Below are 18,432 nucleotides of genomic sequence, written 5' to 3' on the forward strand. Positions count from 1 at the left end.
TCAAAATACTCTCCCTCTGCAACAATACATTTGCGGAGACATGTCTGCCACGCCTGGAAAGCACCTTGAAAGTTCTCGACGGGAATGTCTCTCAGGAACGTTGTAACATGTTTTTGGATGTTTTCCACGGTCTCTCAATGCTTTCCTTTAAGCTCTTTTTTCAGTCGGGGAAAAGTCGCATGGAGCTAAGTCGGGACTATAAGTTGGATGGGGGATGGGGTGTTGTTCCGGACCAGAAAGTTGGTAACGATGAAGGACGTGTGACTGGGGGCATTGTCATGGTGGAGCTTAACCGTTTCTTTGATGTCAGCCCTGACGTGCGAAACCCGGCGTTTCAATCTCTTGAGCACCTCCAAATAAAAGGCTGAGTTCACAGTTTCTCCCTGCGGTACAAACTCAATATGGCCACTGTTGGGCGTCCAGAACGGGGTTCGTCGGCGACCTCCTCCCGTCCCTCCTTGAACGCCTTGTGCCACCTCCCGGACTGTGACCTTGAAATGTAGTTGTCCTTGAAGGCCTCTTGAAGCATCTGGAATGTTTCGGTTGCATTCTTTCCAAGCTTCACGCAAAACTTGATGGCGTATCACTGTTCAAGCGAACGCTCCATCGCGCCGTGTTACAAAGTCGAAAAAAGAAAAAAAATCACTTCACGCGGAGGAACGTCTTTCCGCTCAGACTGCTGGGAGCAAACTTGCGACCGGCTGCATTGGGAAGCCAGACCGCCCACCATATTGCCCGATCGGTTTTACCGCGCTGCCTTGGATAGTCGCGTCACAATAAAATCATGTGCATTACTTTCATACCGGACCCTGTATATCCATATCGTCTCCTTCAAACCTGATAGTGATATCAACCAGGCACGTAGCTAGGATTTCGTGAAGGGGGGTGGGGGAGGGTCTGTGACATGAAATACTGTGGTCATCACAACAGGAGCTCGATCATTCTAAACTATTTTACTGGAACATATATTGGTTCGTTTAGCCGGGATTTGGTAACGGGGGGGGGGACATGAAATTCTGAATGCCCAGGAGCTCGATCAATCCAAACTACTTTACTATCAACATATATTGATTTGTTAGGACTATAAAATGAGGATATGTTGGTAAGTATTTTAATAACAAACTATGAGAAATCTCGAGTAAAATAATAATAATAAAAAAATACATGCTGAAAAAGATTTTACAATATTTACATCCTTCCTCTGTTCATTCAAATATAACATTTTTTTTCATTATGACCCGAACTATTATAAAAAGTACATATTCACTATTATAAAAAGTACTACTCAATAATGTCTTGTAAAATATTTTACAATATCTGCGTTCCTTTCTCTGTTGAATCAAATGTTAACATAACTTTCTTTCCATATAAATTTTTGTTTTTATTATTCCGTCAACTACTGTCTGTTCCAATGACAGGTTAAAGGAGCAATAGAAAATTGTTTTTGAAATAACATCAGGGCCGGATTTCCCAATAGGCCCGGTAGGCCCGGGCCTATGGGCGCAAGCTCCCAGGGGGCGCACGGCCGAGAGAAAAAAATTAAAAAATATCTAGAAATCAAAATAAATAGCTATAATTTAACATTTTTTTGAATTTATTAAAAAAAATCAGGCTAATAAAGCATTCTGATTTTGAAGTTCATTGGAACAAATAATTGTTGGTAAAGTTACACTATTTGCATCGTGGAGTGGTGTTTAAGCAATTGACATATAGGCCTGATATAATTTTTTAATAAAGGTTTTTAGGAAAGTAACTTTAACCAGACTAGGGGGCGGAAAAAATTATTGGGCCTAGGGGCGCCAAAATGCTAAATCCGGCCCTGAATAACATGTTTGATACTGCAAGGATGCGATGACGAAAATTTATGATAAAAAATGTCCACGTTGTTACACAACGGTACTATACTTTCGAAAGCTTGAAATCTCCCTTGAAATCCCCCTGACTAGTAGCAGAAATTCTCAGAATTCCGTAACTCTTCTAGAAATTCTGAGAATTCCGTAGCTTTAATAGAAATTTCAAATTCCCTGACTTTTCCAGGATATCTCGCTCACCTCGCCACCATGTATTTCAAGTAATACAAATCTCCTCATAAGAAAGAGTAACCAAAATATTCCTGATTTTTAAAATTTTTTTAACGCGATCCTTCTTTTTCTCATTTCTTTTTTCATTTTTCCTTATTTTTTTCATTTCTGGTCTCGAAGGGGGGTCCGTACCCCCGGACCCCCCTTGGCTACGTGCCTGTATCGACAATATATCTGATCAGGTTGTTCTCAATAATTAGATCCTGTTCCAATCTTACATTTTCAATACTAAACTTTAACTTCTTCTCCACCATATTGCCTCTTAAGCCAGTAAATATTTTTATAATATTAACAATTTGATTGTACCTCAACATCCAATAATGAACATGATAATAATATTTACCAGTAACATGGGGGGTTTTCTTAATAATCTCATCATATATGCGACAAGAAACATCCATTCTCCGTTGAGCTTGGGCAAGAACTTCTCTGACACACTAGATGTTTATTTATTTATTTATTTTTTTATTGGTCACCTATTACAGGAAAAGAACATTCCCACTTACAACGGTCTTACATAATTTCAAGTTTTTTAAGTATTAAGACACATAACAAAGCAAAAGAGGGAAAGTTACGAATAAAACAAGAAATAAATATATAATTAATAGTACAAACATGAGAAACACAAATGAAAGATATATCTGTAGTAATTCCACCAATAAAATATGTAAATATACAAATAAAACCTTTTATAGGCTTTAAACCCAGCACTTCATGACACAAATGAAAGAAAACAAATAGAATATTACCAGAATACAAATAACCAAAATACAAATGTTTAAATAAGATTTCAGACAAAAGCCATAAATCAGGCACAAATGATTTTACTATGATTGAAATATTCTTTTATTCGAAACACCACAATCATAGTGAGGTTGGAATTAAAAATCTCTTACAATCAATAATTATTTTTAAGAGTTTTCATATGAACTGAATAAGGCCAAGCAAAATCTACGTTCATATATTCCTGTACCAGCTAGTTATAAAATCGAACAAACTCTTATAATAAGAAAATTTAAATGTACCATAATTTTAGATCTCTTGCAAATAGGTAAAAGGTAATCGATTTCTTATTGTCATATTTAGTATTAAAATTCAATTGCCTTAGACATTCAGAATATTAGCAATTCCTATCAGCAATTCCATTCACTAACTTGTAAAGGAAAATTAGTAGTGAGTGCTCGTGTCCAGTTTGCCAATGAACTACAACCAAAAATACTCAGAAGAGTTTGATACGATACCTTTGCTTCATAAGAATTAATATTAAACATCTTATAATACAACTATCTCAAAAAATTATTATGGATATGTTCCTTATTACAAATCCTAAAAGCTTGAATGCCTCATTACCACATACTTTTCATACATTTACATTGAAAGATAATATATTTTTGATGAGGAAATCTCTGATGTTCCTTATTACAAATCCTAAAAGCTTCAATGCCTCATTACCACATACTTTTCATACATTTACATTGAAAGATAATATATTTTTGATGAGGAAATCTCTGATGTTCCTTATTACAAATCCTAAAAGCTTCAATGCCTCATTACCACATACTTTTCATACATTTACATTGAAAGATAATATATTTTTGATGAGGAAATCTCTGATGTTCCTTATTACAAATCCTAAAAGCTTCAATGCCTCATTACCACATACTTTTCATACATTTACATTGAAAGATAATATATTTTTGATGAGGAAATCTCTGATGTTCCTTATTACAAATCCTAAAAGGTTCAATGCCTCATTACCACATACTTTTTCTTCATTTACATTAAAAGATAACTTATTTTTGATGAGAATTCCCAAATCATTTACCCCTTGTTATTTTTGGAATCTTAAGTTACTGATCTTATAATTAAAATAAGTGGAATTATTTTTTCTTAAAAATGTGTTTGCTATACATTTATTGATATTAAGATGCAGTTTCTTTTTAAGACCAATGATAACGACTATTTAAATCATCTTGTAGCTTCTAAATATCATTAGCCTTTCCTATTTGTCTATACAGTTTCATATTGTCGGCGTACAATAAACAATTTGATTACTTGGGAGCAGACGGCAAATTATTTATAAATAACAGAAAAATAAAGGTCCTAAGTTAGATCCTTGAGGCACACCTGAGTAAACATCAAATAAGCCAGATCTTTGATTATTGAGCATCACATATTTTTTTCTGTTTTTTAGGTAAGATGAAATCAATAGAAATAATTGTTCTGAAAACTTGAAACTAGACAACTTCATAATTAATAAATCGTGATCCAATTTGTCGAAAGCTTTTTAAAAATCTGTATAAATTGTATCAACTGAATGATTGTTATTGAGGGCATCGAATATATATTGTACAAAAGTAGCAATGTTAATAACTGTTGATGTCCTGGGATAAAAAAACATGATGATATATTGATATATACGGCTTAGCTTAGCATGATTGAAAATTTTACTATAAAGGATGTGTTCGAAACCTTTAGCTATTGTAGAAATTAATGAAATTGGTCTATAATTTTCTGTTGCTGTAGGAATGTTGGTAGGAACCTTAATGACATCCATAAACATATATCATGTAATAATGTATTATGGAATTTAAAAAAAAAATAGTCACAGGATTGTTCCCAAAATATTTGACTTTGTTTAGTAGTCCACATGTAGAAAAATTCATCCTTTAATTGGTGTTCTCTTTTTCAATTCTTTTTTTCAAAACAATAAATTATATGGTTTTAAATCTTGGCTGTGGCAATTAGTTTATCCTCATTAATCAGTTTATCCTCAGTTTATACCATTAATCACAGATACTTCAACTTAACCTACTAGAAATAAATGCCCTTCAAAACAATGATGTTTATTTATTTATTTAGACCATAATCCATGTCGGCCTAAGTGCTGTGTTCAAAAATTTATTTCAAATGGTTCACCTGATTTCCCCTCATAATGAAACCAACAACCTCGATGTCATTTTTCATATATATTTAGAAAAAAATAAAAATTCTCCGTTCTCTTGTTTAAAGCGGAATTTCCGGAAATGCTGCGACATATGCTCACTTGTTTAGAATAAGTTTATATACTGAGTTTCAAATTCGCAACCTCCACTGTTTTCCTTTCACGCCTTTTTTCTTCCTTCCTAAGAGAAACATCAAGAAACGCTGACACACATCCTTAATTACTTTAGATTAAAAGCCTTATCAATTTTCATGTCTCTAGCCTTAAGGAATTTCCAGATATCGCTATCTTACTTGTAGCTACAGTTGCAATCCGTATCCTTTTTTCTCTTCCCACCTTTTTCCTTCCCTTATAGAGGAAATACCCAAGAACTCTGAAACATGGACTTAATTATTTTAAATCAAAAATGTAAATACCAAATTTCATGTATCTAACTTTAAAGGATTTCGAGATATGGGGTTCCTGTTATAAAAATTTTAACTATACTTTCTTCTTACTCTTTTTCTTACCTTCAAGAAAAAATGTCAAAAAACAGGTGAAACATGTGTCTAACTATCTTAAATAGGAAATCCATATACGAAATGTAATGTTTCTAACCTTCAACGGGTTCTAAGATACGGACATTTTTTTTAATAGTAATTGTCAAACCTATCTTCCCCTTTCTCGTCGAATTTCCGAAATCTCTTCCTCAATGGCACCTTACGTCACAAATTCTATGCACTGTCAAAATTTCAATTTTTTAATTTAAGCAGTTTTGTCTGGGCGTTGATCAGTCAGTCAGAACTTCTTTTTTATACACCTATAGAGAGAGATTTTGATTAAAAACTTGAAAAGCATAAATAAATATCAAAATTTTAGAAAATAGCATCCTATTAAATGATTTAATACGTTTTCAGGTCTTCTCTTACAAGCTACAAATTCGGGTTCGAACCTCTGTCCATTTGACATATATTGAAAACAACAGTTAGCTAAAAGCTAGCTTAATTTTGTAAAGATTAAGTGACATACTTTCCAAAATGTTCATATTGTTTGTTATTTCACAATAATTCAGACAAATCTAAGACGAATATTGATAGCCACTATAATTCAATCATATGTAGGAGATAAACATTGATATTCTCAATTATTACGTCAATTTAAAGAAATTAACTCTTAAAAAATGGGGGAAAGTCTTTAACGTTGGAAATGTTGGAAAGTCTTTAAACATGAAATAATTTATACTTTTTACATAATTTGACACTCAAATCTAATCTCATCTTCGGGTGCACTGAATGACACGAAACAGAAATAATATTGGACTCTCCTTTGGTTAATATTTTAGTTTAGATAAAACTTGTGTTAAAGCTTTTGCAAAATGCCGATATTTAAAGGTTAATACTGATATTTATAATAATTTAATCAAATTCGAGAGATAAATAAATATCGAATTAACTAAGACAAGCCGAAGACATTGATATTCACAATAATTGAACCATATCTAGATGAGCATTGATATTCAGAGCAATTAAGTGAATTTTAAAACATCAATAATGATATTTACAATAATTTAGTTAATATTTTAATAATTATTCAGTAATTTTCGTCAATAGCTTAGACGAATATTGATATTAGAATAATTAAGGTAAATCCAATAGATAAATGTTGTTAGATTACGAGGCGCATCCAAAAAGTAAGTTTCCCACGCGTCCCATAGCTAGAAAACCGTATGTTGTGCGAAGCGGCTGCATGTACGTGAGATAGTAAGGTCTTAACATGGCGCATGCGCCAACAGAACTTCCCTAATTCTCTCAGTAGCGTCGTGGCAATGATTGAAGATTGGCGTTATTATTCCAGCTCCCGCCGCGTGTGAAGTGCGAGCAGTGATAAAGTTTTTGAATGTACAGGGCATATCACCGATTGAAATCCATTGTCAGCTGTATCGTTGCAAAAATGTCAATGCTGACCCTGTACGCCTTGCTTTGTACTCTAGGGTCAGTTGCTTCAACACAAAACTAGTTGATCAACAGGCACTCCGTGACCTTGATATGCAATAAGGAGCGAAAAATCTGCAGGAACTGCTTGCTCATGCCGTTAGGCCCATGGACCTGGCATATCTGACAATGGATTTCGATTGGTGCTATGCCCTGTGATTTCAAAAACTTTATCACTTCTCGCACTTCACACCCGGCGGGAGCTGGAATAGGAACGTTCATTTTCAACCTCTGCCACGAGCTACTGAGAGCACTAGGGAAGTTCCGCTAGTGCATGTGCCACGCTAGGACCTTATTCTCTCACGTACACGCAGTCGCTAGGCGCAACATACCGTTTCCTAGCTATGTGACGTGTGGGAAACTTACTTTCTGAATGCACCTCGTATTTAAGACAAATCAAAGAGATGAATGTTCATATTCACAATGATTCAGTGAAATTCACGAGGTGAGTGTTGAATGACAATATTTACAAATAATTTAGTGAACACACAATAATTAATATAAGTCAATTCACAGTTCATCTGTAAAACAAAATTCATTTACAAAATATAGTGAAAAATTACCAGGAGGATAATGGGAATAGTTAGGCAGAATTTTGTAGTTAATTTCTTATTTAGATTTATCAAATAAATAAGTGTTTAGAAAGAAACTGGAACTCTTCCCGTCCAAACTTAAGTTCCTCGAAACAATCGATGACTTTTCATGCTAAGTGGCCAACAGACGTGTTTTCTGTACGCATAATCCCCAGTGTTCCTTCCAGGTATACTTTCGAATGGCTTTTTGGTCCCTTTCCTTGGAGTTGACCAAGTGCCCCCTGCAGATCAGAAAAATTAAATAGCAATTGTCAATATACCAAAATAGTGTATCAGTGTAGCCCCACTCACATTTTGATTTCGTCCTTTCCTCCGTCAAAATTTTCTGAAAGAATTCATGGTGATCTTGAGTTTGATTACCAACCTCTTTACAAGTAAATCCCACTTTAAGCAGTCAATTACAGTACGATCTGACTTACATAGATTAGGCGCTGAAAGATGGCATAAAACTCTAACCAATCGTTAAAACAATCAGAAAATTCGAACGTCTAGGCATTCTGTTTTATTCTAGCTTGTTTCTTTGAGCTTAACGTCTCATCTAGTGTCAAGGCTATCCTAATCAGACCTCAAAAAACAATATTTAATCGACCTCCCGTTAGAAAGGAATCAGTGAAAGATTGGTAAAGTAACAAACAGCGGCTCAAATCAGTCTTCAATATTGGGGGGACAAGTAAGACCGTTTTCCTTTTCTTTCTTTCTTTTCATTTTTCTTTTCTTTTTTTTTTCTTTTTTTTTCTTTTTTTTTTTTTTTTGTTAAGCGATGCTCAAAATATTTGTGAAGTTGAAAACAGTCTTGTGGATGATCAGGAAGCAGTGTCGTCTTCAACATTAGGAGGCGGGTAGATTTGAGGCTTATTCTGGGGTACATCAATTTCATCTAACTTTCCTTTGTGACAATCGGACACAAATCATCACATTTTTTCCCCCAGAAAACACATTTCAAATCGGATTATTGGGGGGACAGTCCCCCAGTTCCGATATTGGAGGGGACATATCCCCCACAGCCCCCGGGATTTGCGCCAGTAGTAACAAATAATAATAATAATAATAATAATAATAATAATAATAATAATAATAATAATAATAATAATAATAATAATAATAATAATAATAATAAAATATGTTCAACTACCAAAATGTGTATAATTTTAAAATAATGGAAAACTTAACTCCTAAGTTTAGTGAGAAAAAGTCTTTTGTCAGTTTGCCAGCAAATGTTTTCAGGATTTTGCACTCAGTTCCGGCCATTCTTTATTTAATAAATAATAAAAAGGTAGACGATGAAATAATTAGAGAGAAATCCTAGCAGAAATGTCGGCCAGTAATAGTAATGATTTATAAACAAAAACTGCAGCAGAAATATGAATTCATTGCTAATTACAATGAATAGTACATTACAATATATACTCAATTCAAATATAAGTAGTGTCTTAGGTAATTAAAATATTATTTAAAATAATATCTTTCGCATTAAACGGTAATATGGCTATATGTTCATGTTAAATAGGATTCAAATACCAAGTAGCAATTGAATATTATTATAAAAACCGATAAGTCGGTGCGGACCCTTTACCCGTGGGAGGCCCGGGTTCGATTCCCGGCGGGAGCTCATGTGGTTCGGACTCCACGTTAATCAGTAGGTCCACGTCTCATACAGTGTTTCTTATCGACATGTTTTTGGGGGCACTGTCCTCTCCCCGGAGCTCTGAGAGTGCCCCCCAGGAAAAGACCAAAATAATACGTTTATAATATGATAATAAACAGAAAATGAAATGAAATATTTAAGTTGTACGTCCCACGGTTATGCCGGTTAGGTTAAAGGAGACGGTGATGATGAGAAACGAATGATATGGTGGAATGAAGAAAGTGGGAGAAAACGGGAGAACCCCGAGGAAACCCACGCACAAGGTGTTTGTCCACCACAAAGTTCATCGAACCCGAAACCCCAAGCACCAGAGGTGAACGTTCTAACACTGAGCTACCACAGCCACTAATAATAAACAGAATAGTACCAGCAGTGCCCCCCCGGAACATTATGTCTGAAAGAAACACTGGTCTCATATAGCCTCGCTGCTGAACGGGACGTTACACTCAAAATCAACCTAACTCAACCCTTTATCCGTCCCAGTACTAAAACTTTGGGTTCAGATTAATTGCCAATCTTTAACAACACGCCTGTTATGATTTGTGTTGCTAAGTGTGTAGCGTGTGAGACTCTCAATCTAAAGGTTCTTGGTTCAATTCCTAGCCTGAATTTACAGTTATTTTTCTTAAGGAATTAAGCATTGTAAATGATGTTCACGATTGTTACTGAAAGAGATTTATCCCATAAAGAGAGAACGGTCCAAGACAGAGAGAAGGAGGAAAGAAACAGATTGTTTATTCTTAAGGGTTAAATTTTCATTTATTACCATGTCTTCTGTTCTTTTCTTTCCCTTTTTTCCTCTTGTTTATCTCTTTCCATGCTTTCTCTGTCTCTGCATGATGCATATTATTATTTTCTTTTAATGTGAATCATTAAATCAAGTAAAGTCTACTCTGCTGATTTTACGTGAGAATCATTAAATCAACTAAAGTCTACTCTGCCGATTTTAAGTGTGAATCGTTAAATTAACTAAAGTCTACTCTGCCGATTTTAAATGTAAATCATTAAATCAACTAAAGTCTGCTCTGCCGATTTTAAATGTGAATCGTTAAATCAATCTACTCTGCCGATTTTAAGTGTGAATTATTAAATAAACCAAAGTTTGCTCTGCCGATTTTAAGTGTGAATCATTCAATCAACCAATGTCTACTCTGCCGATTTTAAGCGGGAATTGTTAAATCATTCTATTCTGAGGATTTTAAGTGTCAATCATTAAAGCAATTGAAGACTACTGTGCCGATTTTAAGTATGAATCATTAAATCAATCTACTCTGCCGATTTTAAGTTTAAATCAATAAATCAACTAAAGTCTACTCTGCCAATTTTAAGTATGAATCATTAAACCAATTAAAGTCTACTCTGTCGATTTTAAGTGTGAATTGTTAAATGAAATAAAATCTACTATGTCGATTCTAAGTATGAATCATGAAATCAACTAAAATCTACTCTTCCGATTTTAAATGTGAATCAATAAATCAACTAAAGTCTACTCAATCTATTTTAATAGGGAATTATTAAACAATTCTACTCTGCCGATTTTAAGTGGGAATCATTAAATCAATTAAAGTCTACTGTGCCAATTTTAAGTGGGAATTATTAAATCAACTAAAGTCTACTGTGCCTATTTTAAGTGTGGATCAATAAATCAACTGCTACTCTACTCGGAAGATATTAAATGTGTACTAGTAAATGGACTAACTTCGATGCTGGCTATTTGAAATATGGATAATTAAATCGAGTAAGGTTGACACTATCGATTTTGAAGTGTACGGTATAAATCAAATAAGCCAGACTGTGAGAAGAAATGTGTTCATTCAGCATACACCTGAAGCAAAGAATATGTGGAGCCCACCCATTCAAGTGGTAAAAATGTTCGCTCCAATTAACCTTGAGTCATGACCGGATGTCTCAATCACCAACAAAATAAGAAAAAAGAATCGCGAATCAAATTATGATTCGCATGCAGCACCTGACATTTTTTTTCACTGCCAACTTCAAGACCTTAGCGACTATTGGTTGGAATCAGGTATCGCGTTTTTATTTATTTTTTTTCACTATAATCACAGATTATAAACATGTTTAAGGATTTTTTTTAAAGTTAAAATGACTGGAAAGGTAACCTTGGAACCAGATTTTAGAAACAAAAGAAGTTCGAGATATGATGAGCAACAAATTGCACTAATTAGCGAATGAATTCATATTTTTGATGCAGTTTTTGTTTATAAATCATTACTGTTATTCGCCGACATTTCTGATAGGGCATCTCTGTAATTATTTCTTCCTTCACTTTTCTAATTTTTTTTTTTTTAAAAATAAAGATTGCCCGGAACGAAGTGCATTTCCTCACAACATTCTCTTGGGAACTCACAAAACACGTTTTTTTTTTTTTTTTTTTTCTCAGTGAACTTAGGAATTAAATTTTCAATTATTTTAAAATTAAATATACATATTTTGATAGTTGAACGTATTATTATTGGTTACTTTACAAATATTTCACTAATTTATTTCTATCGCGAGATCTAAATACAGTTTGACGTATCGTTAAGATAGCCTTGATACTCGATGAGACGTTAACCTCAAACTAGCTAGAGTTGATGAATTGATTTTGAGTTTAACATCCTGTTCAGCAGCGAGGTTATATGAGACGTGGATCTACTGATTAACGTGGAATCCGACCCAGATGAACACCCGCCGGGAATCGAACTGGGTCTCCCACGCCAAACGTGGGTACTCTCAAACTATCTAGAATACGCAGAATATATAGACGCTCGAATTTTCTGATTGTTTCAATGATTGGCTTTCAGCACCTAACCTTAAGTCAGATCGTAATGTAATGACTGCTTAAAGAGGAATTTACTTGTAAAGTTGTTGGAAATCAAACTCCTGATCTTCTACAAAATTTTGTTCGTTGAGGGGGACGCAAAATCAAAATGTGAGGGATCTGTATTGTTAAACAATTTTGGTATATTGACACTAGATACCTTATGCAGCGTCGTTCTGACGCGTGATTAGTGCCATACTAAAGAGTTTGACTAACATATGTTTCCTGCAGTAGTCAAGTCTTTAGTATAACGTCAAAACGACTCTGCATAAGGCCCTATCTATTTAATTTTTCTTGGCTGTGTGTGTGGGGGGGACGCTTGACCAACTCCGGGAGGCAGGGGCACAAACCCCTCGAAAGTACACCTGGAAGGAATAGTGATGGGCAGTGGGAATATTCCCGGTGGAAAGGAAAATAAAAAAATGGGAATATTCCCGAGCTTTTTCCTCGCATATAAATTTCCGAGAAGGAATTTATTTCCATTTTTTTTACTTTATCTTCCAAATTATAAGAACCATATGACTAATTAGTTTATTTTCATTTATTATCATTTACTTCTAGGTTTTAAATAATTTAGAGGTTTGAAAAAAATGAAATTCGTTGACTGTACTTTATACAACTAATTAATAATATGATTTTTTTTTTTAATTTCCATTTCCATTTGCACTAGAAAGTAGCAAAGTACTAATTTATAAATTATGAAAAGGAGCTAGTTTGTAAAGCAATCTAGAAATTATGTAGAGATAGAGGTGAAGTACTATCAATACACCCCGAATCACCGTCAGTAATAGATGTCTGTCTGTCTGCTGTCTTTGATTCGAATTTCGCTCTCTTAGAAAGAAAAAGATATTGAATAAAGAAATCTCTGTATTCTTAAATACATACTGCCTTATGCAGAGTCGTTTTGACGTAAGACTAGCGTCATATTAAAGGCTTGACTACTGCAGCAAACTTATGTTAGTCGAACTCTTTAGTATGGCACTAATCACACGTCAGAACGTCTCTGCATAAGGCCCATATACTTTTAAAATGTAATGTTTTCATATCAAAATTAAGGTTGCTTCTCAGGATGTTTCATTAGTAGCGGTGTTTCCAGACCGGACCTGTGTTAATTAGGATTTGTTTGCTTCTTTTTACGTGTGTATCCATGTACCAAACTTTGTTGGCGAAGTTTTATAACACCTTGTATATTGTTTGAAATAGCCTATCCTCTTGAATTAGAGAGTTAATAGAACACACTAAGAACAGAATAACAAAACATAGTTTACCTCAAATCATCACTCTGTATATATGCCATCCCACACACTGGCAACCTTATAATTTTTTTTGAGAAACAACGTAAGTTTTCTGGCAGTTACCAACCTAATTTGTTTATAAAATTTAAAAATTTAATATGATTAAAATACATTAGTAGTAGGGTCAAGTTTAGAAAATTCACTTACATATAAATTTAAACTGTTTAGCGGTGTAAAGGTATATAAAAAATTTCCTACATATTTACTCGCATAAAACATATTGTAAATAAACATAATTTATGCGTAGTCTCTAAATGGCATAAAATAGACCGAATAATAAAATAATATAATACCGTTAAGAATATATAAATACATTTTCAAGAATCCTCTGGAGACAACAGTAATAAGTATACTGTGATAAAAACGAATTTTGAAATCATAATATAGCAACAGTATGCAATTTCTTTGTTTGTAATACATAAATTCCCGGAATATTCCCATTTTTAGGAATCTTTCCAGGGAATATTCCTGAAAAATATTTTCTCGGAAATTTACCCATCACTAGGAAGGAACAATGGTGGTCACTCGCACTGAAAACGCGTCTGTTGTCCAGGGCATTAATCGTTTCGTGAAATTTAAGTTTGGGCAGGAAGAGTCTGACAGTTTCTGAACATTTATTTATTTGATAAATCTAAATAAGAAATTAACTGCAAAATTCTATCTAAGAGTTCTCATTATCCTCCCGGCAACTTTTCCCTATATTTTGTAAATGATTTTTTTTTTTTTTTAAATTTTACTGACTGAACTGTAAATTGACTTATATTAATGATTGTATGTTCAGTGAATCATTTCTAAATATTAAAATTCAATAGTCATCTCTCGAATTTCACTGACTCATTGTGAACACCCAACATTCATCTCTTCAATTTGTCTCATATTAATCTAATAACAACATTTTATCTATTGGATTTAACTTACTTGTTCTACTACCTATATTCGTCTCTCAAATTTTATTAAATTATTTTGAATATCATTATTAATCTTCAGATTGTATATAAGCTGTGAAAATGGGATATTTCTCTCATAACGTGTCTGAGGAAGGCTATGTTACATAGCCGAAACTGTAACACAAACATACAATCTTAAAATATATATATACTGCTTTGCGATTCCATACCTGGATCTTTTCTCTCTTTTTTCAATAAAATAAATTCAAGACCAAATGAGATTAAGGTACCATTGAGTAGTGTGATTTCATATATGAGATGATAAAATATAGTTAATTAGTTTTTTTTTAATGAAAATGTGGTTAGATGATGGAAGAGGTCCTCCTTTTTTGTACGGGAGACACAAGTTTGATTCCCAACAGGGACTCATTTACTTCAGACGACACACCATGCTGTGAGACGGTTTCAGTGAGGACGCTCAAGCTGGAGGTCTGTGGGTTCGGGCCTACAAAGCATGGACCACTTCGGGCTTGAATAGAGCTCAGACCGTACATTTTTTTTTTAAATATATAACCATATTTCTCGGGCCTTTTCGGGCCTAACTTTTAAATATACTGTGCAACGACATTTATCGGACCGTTCTTTCTGGAGAACTTTTAAAGCGTATCTAAATTTTGTAACTTTAGACGCCTACATTAAAAATCTGATTATCATTGTGGAATTGAGAGTAAAGCTAACTGTATAGTGGAGAGAAAAACTAAAAGTAACAGAAATAAACATGTTTAGCTTGTCTGTGAATGAAAGTTTGAGCGACCAGTGTGGATTCCATTCTTTCTCTTCACAGGACTCGACAATGACTGCTTTGAGGAGTATCTGAGTATAAATTCAGTACACATCCATTTCCAGAGAATTTGTACACATTGACATTTTGTTTTAAATATTTGGAATATTCATGTCTCCATTTCATAAGAATTTATATAAATGAAATGAAATATTTAGTTTAACGTCCCACAATTATGCACCGAGGCTAAGGGAGTCGGAATTTATATAAATGACCATTTTCTTCAGAGAATTCATATAGTTAAAGATATGCCACATTGACTTGTTCCCTAATCTTCCGTTGCAAGCGCTGCTATCGGCTGAAGGAATTCCACTCGCTTTCTCTTGCTTAGCAACAGCTGAACCCTTATTGGCTCCACGCGTGGGTGTGAGCTTTAGTTCGCATTTTTGCCACGGCTCAAGACATTTTGGCAGCACAATAGTAAATGTAAACGACCACCTTTTTTTCGCTATTCTCTCTGAATGATATAAGCTTTTAAGTTGCAAAATAAATATTCTAATTGTTGTAATAAAAATAGAATTTTGCGTTTCTACAATTCGGGCTTATGTCGGGCTCATTTGATTATCACACGAGGTCGGATCGGGCTCGGGCCTAAAGGTTAAAACATATTTCGGACTCGGGTAGGGCCTCACACTATACATTCACAGGGCTAAAAATTCCGGCCCGTACAGACCTCTAGCTCGAGTTCCTTTGTGGTTAAGCGGTAGTGTACGCGTCTTTGGCGTGGTTCCAATTCCACGTTAATCAGTAGGTCCGCGTCTCATATAGCTTGGCTCCTGAACGGAACGTTAAAATCAAAATCAACTCAACTCAGTGAGGACGCTAGAGGAGCAAGCTGGACCAGTACCCCTCCGGTGTTAAACCTGTCCCTTGAGTGTCCCACAAGACACCTTGTATTGTAATGTAAGTCAATAAACAGAAAACTATTCTTTTTCATATACAAAAAAAAAAAAAAAAAAAAATGCTCCCGCTTTCCACAAAAAGAAATCTTTATTTCTTCGCCCCGTGCCATAAATTAAAGCTGGCGTCACTACTGAAAAGAAGCGCTAAGGATAAGCTCCGTAAAAAAAAAAAAAAGACAAAAAACAACTAAAAATTCCCGAGCTTCTTTTTCTTAAAAGTACAAACTTAAAAATGAAATAAAGGTTGGTAAATCGTTTTCGACGAAAAGCAAACAGTTATAATGACAATTTTTGTTTGACTTTGGCAAAAACTAATTTCCCTTAAACTTTGGAGGAATGATGATTCTATGTTCGTCAATGTTAGTTCATAATAGCAGCATTCCAAGAATATACTCTTAAAAAGAAAGAAAAAAAATCAACAAACCACAAGTAACTGCGAGTGATGTTGGATTTTCCTTATTGTGAAGGAAGGAAGAAAACCCCCAAACAATTTCTTACAATTGTTTTTATATATTTTTTTTTAAAGAAAATACACAAGTACATTAGTTTTTAGTGCTGATTGGTTTGTGTTTTAACATTTTTTTTAACTTGAGGATGTTGGAACATCACGGAGACGTAAGAGGAAACGCTGGTATGTCATCGAGGTTCAGTAACCTTATCTGAAACAAGTATTTCCTTAAAGATAGCTTTTTCCTTTGCCAAAAAGATTGTTGGTAGTAATTTAATAGCTTAGATACGTCGTGACAAAGCCAAACAAAAAAGTACTCTGACCCCTGATATAGGAGACACCAACCAGTTCCCAGCTTTGGTGGAACACCTGGACGAATCTTGGAAATCTAAGATGCATACATTAGCGTTTTAAAAATTTATATATATGGCTTGCGAATACAACAACGACAACAAGTAAAGCCCACGTGTTCCAACTGATAATAAACAAGAAACGGATAAGAAGGGAGTGGAAGAAGTACAAGGAAAGAATACAAGATTATCTGTCCAACAGCGCCATAGGTGGAAGGGCACGGTACTAAAACAAATTATACAAGAATCTTGATGGATGAGAGTTCTGTTATAGAGGACGCTAAAAGAAAAGTAAAAAATGAAGCTTAGAAAATAGACGAAAAGAAAAAAGCAAGCATACAGGAAACGTGAATTGTAAATGGTTGTTGCTTGTTGTAGACATCGGTTGAGGTCGGTTGCCCTGGGGGGACTAACCAGGCACTGCTGCTGGTCTGACTATAGAGGTTGACCTTCCCGTTGGCTACAAAAGAGGTCCAAACAAGAAACTTTTTTTTCCTTTTAGTTTTTTCCTCTTTAATTCGTACTTTTTTTTTTTTTTTTTTTTTTTTTTTTTTTTTTGTTCTCCACTCTGTTGTAGTCACTGCTGTACGTACTTACCTTCGACATTTCCAAACCCACTTGGAAACGTAATATCACTTTTGCTTTCAAAGACTTTGCGCAGAGACCAGACTAGCAACCATCTGGATTTATCTGGGTTACGTTATTACATTCTGTTTTATTATCCATAAGAGTACTAATTCCAGTGCTTGTTCGGTTAAGTAATAACTCTTTCTTTTTTTGTTATTATTGGTGCTAATCCTTTTCCATTCACCGTGAAGGAAAAATTTCAGCCATGTTGATCCTGTCATCAGCCATTTTGTTATTACCAGTTCTGTTGTTCAACAATTGTGCATCGCTTCCCGTGACATATGATCAACGCCAAGAAGGTGAATGGAATGTGCAAGCCCATTTGGAAAACTTTCTGATAATTCTTGTGCCCACAGGAGGCTTTAGTTTACTCGATCTGGGCAGCCCGTTCTTCGGAATCAGAAATTCCTTCAAGAACAAAAGGCCTCTTGCAGACGGCAATGCTATTATAATTGGACAACAACCGCAATATGAGGACATTGTGCCCCCGGCGGATGAACAACGTTACACCCCCGAGACTGATGTGAAGAAGAATGAAGTATCACCATCATCTTCGCCTGCACCCAATCAGGTATCTGAAGATTTAGCAGCTAAATTGGCCGCTGGATTAGAGGAATGTAAACCTGGAGAAGTACGAGACGCTGCAGGAAATTGCAAAGAAATTGAAAAACCAAAGAGGAGGTAAGTCCACTACAATGCTATTTATTTATTATTTTGGAAATATACCAGGTATTAATCGATTTTGCAATGGATATATTAGTAATATAAAAAAAATATTTTCGGAATGCAGGTGGTGGAAATACTTACCCAAAATCAACATTTTTGAATTACATAACTTGTTACTGTTTGTTTTCGAATGTTTGTCTTCGAAATATATTTTGTAGCACTGAGTTCTAGCTGTGAAGGCTTTGGAAACAAAACAAATGAAATTTCTAAAAACCTAGTTTAACGACCCACGAAAATGTCATTTAGGACATAGGAGACGGATGATTAATGCAATTGAATTATTTATGAAATGAATTGATTAA

At 34.5% G+C, this 18,432-nt stretch overlaps 1 protein-coding gene and 1 pseudogene across 1 annotated transcript in view; one reads left to right on the plus strand and one right to left on the minus strand.

Annotated features, from left to right (window-relative positions):
• On the minus strand, window positions 1-17,383 carry LOC145694309 (uncharacterized; annotated as a pseudogene).
• The window catches only part of LOC145694420 (uncharacterized), a 26,891-nt gene continuing 25,798 nt past the window's right edge, over window positions 17,340-18,432 (plus strand). Inside the window, exon 1 of the mRNA XM_081770624.1 lies at window positions 17,340-18,085. Coding sequence (XP_081626750.1) covers window positions 17,610-18,085 — 476 coding nt within the window. The 5' untranslated portion in view covers window positions 17,340-17,609. The remainder of the gene's footprint in view (window positions 18,086-18,432) is intronic.

Source organism: Thermobia domestica, chromosome 9 (genome assembly GCF_964235325.1).
Source record: "Thermobia domestica chromosome 9, izTheDome1.hap1.1, whole genome shotgun sequence".
Classification (NCBI taxonomy): Eukaryota; Metazoa; Arthropoda; class Insecta; order Zygentoma; family Lepismatidae; genus Thermobia; species Thermobia domestica.